This window comes from Orycteropus afer, unplaced genomic scaffold (genome assembly GCF_000298275.1).
Source record: "Orycteropus afer afer isolate SDZICR_OR568_19922 unplaced genomic scaffold, OryAfe1.0 scaffold00074, whole genome shotgun sequence".
Classification (NCBI taxonomy): Eukaryota; Metazoa; Chordata; class Mammalia; order Tubulidentata; family Orycteropodidae; genus Orycteropus; species Orycteropus afer.
This window is the reverse complement of record NW_006921661.1, coordinates 10,989,374-10,995,163: the sequence shown is the minus strand read 5'-3', so window position 1 is coordinate 10,995,163 and position 5,790 is coordinate 10,989,374. Positions and strand designations below refer to the sequence as shown.

At 47.9% G+C, this 5,790-nt stretch overlaps 1 protein-coding gene across 1 annotated transcript in view; it reads right to left on the bottom strand.

Annotated features, from left to right (window-relative positions):
* Positions 1-676: 676 nt before the first annotated feature.
* Positions 677-5,790, bottom strand: part of STIM1 (stromal interaction molecule 1) — a 254,115-nt gene continuing 249,001 nt past the window's right edge. Inside the window, exon 13 of the mRNA XM_042780950.1 lies at positions 677-1,193. Within this exon, the coding sequence (XP_042636884.1) occupies positions 677-1,193 (517 nt within the window). The remainder of the gene's footprint in view (positions 1,194-5,790) is intronic.

Here is a 5,790-nt window from a genome sequence, read left to right as displayed (position 1 = left end):
ATCCATCCCTGAGCCTGGCCTCTCTTCAGAAGTCTCTGGTGGCTTGTTCCCTGGGAGTTGGCTTCACTTCCCCATGGACCTCTGGAGACCTAAGCGAGCTCCAGGCTGAGCATCCTCCTTTAGGCCTACTACACTCCCAAAGAACAATGTCCAAAAATTAGGCCCTAGGCCCCTGTCTAGGGCACAAAGAACCATCGTGGGTAAGGTGGGACTGATCTGAGACACAGGTGTCAGAAGTTACTCTACCTATCTTCCCTGAAGCTGCTAGGGGAAGTCGGAGAGTGGAGGAAACAAGGAGCCTGAAAGCAGAAGACAGAAACAAGAAACCAAACCACAAAACTGGGATAGCAGAGGCAGAAGCTGGACCCCAGAGGTGGAGCTGAGAGCTGAGGGGGCAGGGAGGGAGGAGCAACTAAGACATGCACTGAAGTGGAGAGGGAGTGACAGAAGCAGCTCATGGTTGGGAGGAAGAGAGGGCAGGCAGGCCATGATGGTCAGTTAATAAATAATGTTGAAGGACCCAAGGTCAAGGGGAGTGGGTATGTACAGTGCCCAGCCACTGGGCCAGCCCCTCCCATGCCCCACTCTAGGGCCCAGGTATGTTGGGGGTGGAGAATGGGGAGGCAGAAGACCCAGAAAAGGACAAGCTGTCCCACCACTACCACCCCAATCCTGCCTACTTCTTAAGAGGCTTCTTAAAGATTTTGAGGGGAAACTTCTTCCGGCCTGGGCTGGAGTCTGTCTCCTCACCAATGGAGCCATTATCCTCCTCAGCTACAGCCTTCTTGCCAGCTAGGTGGGGAATACGTGTATTTCGACCAGCCTGCAGGACTCGGCTGTCCCCGACTGGGCATGGTGTGTCTGGGTCTAGGAAACTGGGGCTGTGAGAACGGGAAGAATCCAAAAGTGGAGAGCCACTAAGTGGGGCTGAGAGGCTCAGCTCCATTAGGCTATGGGCCTTATCCAGCCCATGGTTCAGCGCCAGTGGTGCCTTCTTGGCCAGGGCAGGGCTGTCAGGCAGTTTCTCCACTAGGGACCCTGGGTGGACCCCCTCAATCAGCCGGTGGCTTCCATTGGAAGTCATGGCATTAATAGCCTCATCTGCAGCACGGACCATCTGAGGAGGCTTGGGGGCCATCCGCTGGCGGTCACTCATATGGAGGGAGGACTCCGAATCGGAATGGGTCAAATCCCTGCAAAACACAGGACAGAGAGAAAGAAAGGGGTACATACAGGATAGGAGAGAGGGAAAAAGTTGAGGAGGAGAAAAGGATGATATGAGAAGACAAGGACAGGAAAGGAAAATGAGTGTGGAAAGAGAGACAGAAAACAGAAAATAGAATGAACAGGTGGGCAGGAAAGAGGAAATGAAGGAAGTTGAGATGAGAGGAGACAGGGATAGGGAGGGGGATGGAGATATATTGATTAAGAGACAGAGGATAGTAGAATTGGGGAAGAAGAAAGGAAGAAGGATAAGCAGATATAAGGACCAAGGTGTGGGAGAAAAAAAAGGGGGGGGAGTAAGGGGAGAGAAGAGACAAACAACAAGAAACAAAAACAAATGTCATTATACCATCATCTGCTGGCAAAGGGCTTTTCAATGACTATAGTCCACTCATGCTGAATGCCCAAGCCCTAAGTTGGTACCATTATAAGCTTAAATCCCATAGGTGTCCTCTTCAATAAAATGTCCTTTTTCCCAAAGCTTGCTCAATTTCTTAAGACACAAACCTAAGCTAATACAAAACCACCTACTTCTGAGCCACTTCTAAACCACTATTTCCAATGGCTTCCTCCCCCACCTACTCCTGTAACATCCAGTTCTGGGTCAGGCCCCAAGGAACAGGGCACATGCAGTCAGTAGGCCTGACCCAGGCTGGGGAGGAGAAGGTAGAAGAGCCTTGCAAACAATCCCTCACCAACCCCAAAAGGCCAGGATGCTGCCACTTCCAAAAGTCTTTCATAGGATCCAAAAGAGGTCACAGGAAAAAAAAAAGAAGTGTTGTAAGAGTTCAGACAGTAGTCTGTGGTGGCAGCAGGAAGGGTGGGGTCTCTTTCAGAGCACTGCTGACAAGAAGAATACAGGGAGGTACAGAAAGACAGGGCATTGCCCTTTAAGGGGCAGTGGTCCAGAAGAGCTCTGGACTAGAAGTCAAGATTTCCATCTCTGCCTGAAGCTTGCTATGTGACCTTGGACAAATCACCTAACTATTAGTCCTCAATTTTGGCCAAATGAAGATAGTATCAGTTCAGTTATTTCTATAGGACTGTTTCAGAGGATCAAATATGTTGGCAAAGCACTTGGAAATGTAGAGAATATTGTGAGAATGAAGATAATGAGGCCAGTCAAGCTGGTAGGGCTGCATGTAGGCAAGTCACAGGGGTTTCTTTGCAAGGCTGAGTTATGGGGACATGCCACTACACACTAGACATGCACACACACAGGCTCGACCAGGAACTCGAGATCCTTCAAGTAGCTAGCTGTTCCTAAGAAGGTTATGAACTAATTCTGGATGCCCCCTCTTCTGCCTTTACAGACAAAAAGGTAGATAATGAGGGTCCCCAAACCAGTTCCTGAACCCTCCTTCTGCTCCCCAGAGGCCTGAAAACCCATGGCAGAGGCAGAGGATAGGGCTAAGGGAAATGTTTAAACATGTGAGTCAAGAAGCCAAAAGAAAGGACTCATGATTGGGAGAGGAGAGCACCACAGGATCTGGCAAAAAAGATGCTGAGGGTTGAAAGTCAGGAGGGCACTAGGCCCCTGAAAGCAGGAGGTTAGCTCACAGCTGTTGCAGATTTAAGTCTCAGTAGGAAACAACTAACTAAGCAGCCACCCATGGCCAGTACCTTCAAGACATGGGAGAGCAGAGAGAACAATTCTAGCTCCAGCCTCTGTTCTACAAACACTGTTCCAGCCACATATTCCAGCATTTACCAATATTCAATCTCATACTTGATCTCATACATTTAACACTGTCCTTAATCCTACCTAAATGTGTCCTGTCTCTGAGCCCCAAAATGATTCTCTCCATCTTCTGCCTTCTCCATACACATGAAGCACTGAGCAACCACATGAGGAGATGGGACTCTCTAAGCTGAGGAAGTGAGGATCCTAGAAACCTAACTTTCTAACACCAAGAAAGAAAGGTCAAGTGGTCGGTGCCCTCCCATCCTCACTCCTCTGGGCCTGCAACCCCATTTAATCTTCATTGCCATTCCCTTATGCCTCCTTCATCAACTGAAAGCTGAGACTCCCAAGGTAAGAGAAGAACCTGAGGAGGAACCCTTGTTAGCTATAGAAGGAAAACTACCCACTAGAGCAGGCTCACCTTCCCTCTCTGAATATTTGAGACCATTCAGGCCCAGGGTTTCCCTCCCCAAAGGCCGGCTGCCATAGGTTCCCATCCCCAAGCTACTAACCTTACTAGAGAGCCTGTTTGCCTTTAGAGATGATCCTCTGGTGCATGGTGCAAAAAAAAATTAAGCAGTGAACAGGCCAGGTAGATGCAGGCACCTTCCCATCCCTCCTCCCCTCTGCCCTTAGCTTAGTTCTGGGGCATGAGATTCACAGCATGCCCTAGTGCCCCCAACCCAATTCAATCCTCTCCATCTATATTAGGAGAGGCAGTCTCCCTACCTAAGCTTTTGGATGAAAATGAGGATGAGCGTGAAGATGAAAAGCTCCGCTGAGTGATGACCCTAGTAAAGGCAGTCCTTTTGTGGAAGAGAAAGGAACAGCCCTCAAGCATAACTATCCAGAGGGTCAAGGGTCAGAGCTAGAGAGACTGGTATCCAGAGTGAGACAGGACCAAAAGGAGGCACCAGGGGAAGCAGGCTGCAGCCCAGAGGCCAGGACTGAACCCGGCCCAACTTCACAGAAGAAAGGTCCTTCCTGGGAAGAAGGACTTTCTGAGGGTGCCCTAAGCTAGTTCCAGGCAAGGTCAAAGCTACTACTTCTGACTCTAGTCCAGCATCTGGACCTATTAGCAGGGAAAGTCCCTGCACTGGGGAAAGTCTTTCACCACTTCTTTTTCAATTCACTTATTTAGACTTTTTGGAAGCACAAAACTGTCCAACAGAGTGTCCTGAAATGGAAAGACAAGTTCTAGTTTGTGTTCTGCTCCTAATTAGTTGTGGCACTTGGGAGAAATTATTTAACTTTTCAGAATCTTAACTTCCTTCCCTCGAAATGAGTATTTTAATGCCAACCCTATCTATAAGCTTTCTTATCCAAAAGCAAACTTATCTTCCCTGCCAAACCTGTTTCCTCTCTTCTTTTCCATTAGTCCTTGAAGGATACTACATCCATTTATTCATTCAAGCTAGAAAGGGGGGCAACAGCCTGTTTCTCCCTCTCCTTCATCCCCTGTAGCCAACCTCCAAATTAATCCTCTCTTTTCTATCCTAAAACCCCATTACCTCCTCTACTGGTCTACTGCCAGTTAAACCAGTTGCCACTGAGTCAGCCCAACTCCTGGCAACCCTATGTGTCAGAGTAGAACTGTGTGCCACAGGGGTTTCAATGGCTGAGTTTTCCAAAGTAGATCCCAGGCCTTTCTTCTGAGGTATCTCTGCATGGATCTGACAATGCTCCCAACTTTTAACAGCTAGCAATGGCTTCCAAATTCCTGCAGTCTCCTTTTCCAACCCTTTCTTCATAAATGCCATTATAATAGTATTTCTTAAATGCAAATCTGACCAATTGACTTCCTTTTAGAAACCTTTTCTCAGCTCTCCATCTGTTAAAAAAAAAAAAAAACAAACCAAACTCACTGCCATCAAGTCGACTCCCATGGGTTTCCGAGGCTGTAAATCTTTACAGAAATAGATGGCCCCATCTTCCTTCTGTAGAGCAGCTGGTAGGTTTGAACTGCTGACCTTCTGGTTAGCAGCCAAATGCCTTATCCACTATCCACCAGAGTTCCTTATCTCTTAAAGGCCAAAGCCCTCAGTCTTTCAGAGACCTTTATCATTCTAGCTTCATTTGTGGCCTCTTCCCACCAAAGCATCCCAGTGTTCTAGCCTCACAAAGATCATATTCTCTTGACCCGCCAACCCTCTGCATATGTTTCCTGTGCCTAGAATACTCGTTGTTCTTTACCTGCACACAGGGTGTTAGCACAAATGTTATCTCTTTCTTGAAGCATTCTGCCCCAGGTACACACTGTTAGTCACTCCCTCCTCAACATCCCCATAACACTTATCAAATTGTTCTATATTACTTATGTACTTCCACAAGGCCACACTGTGGTCAGTGATGGCTGGGATTGCACAGAGTAGGTATCAATAAATGTTTGTTGAAGAAGTAAAGGAAATAGGGCTCCATTTAGATAAATGATGTTAAAGTAAGTATTTTAAGCAAAAGTGCTATAGGGCTGTGAGGGAGGGGGATTGTTATTCATTTTCAGAGGCAGCAAACTCCAGATGGAGACAGAGAAGGGGAGAAAGGTATGGGGAGTTAGATCTTAAGAAGGGGTCCCAGAGCAGGAAAAGAAGAAGACAAGGAGAAGATGCCCCACTGTACACATACCCACAACTGACCAAGCAGCAGCCAGCAGACAGAGAACAAGATAAAGACAGCAGAAAAGGAAGAAGGGAAAAAATTAAAAGAAGAGAGACAGCTGATACCCCAAGCTCTCTGAATGCCCAGGCATCACAGCAGTGTTGTCAGAAGGGGGTGGGTCAGGGTAGGGCTCCATCTGGAGGAAATGGGAAGTGCTGTGGTGGTGACAGACAGGGTGGACATGGACGGTGGTGGTGGTGGTGGTGGTGGTGGTGGTGGTGGAAGAG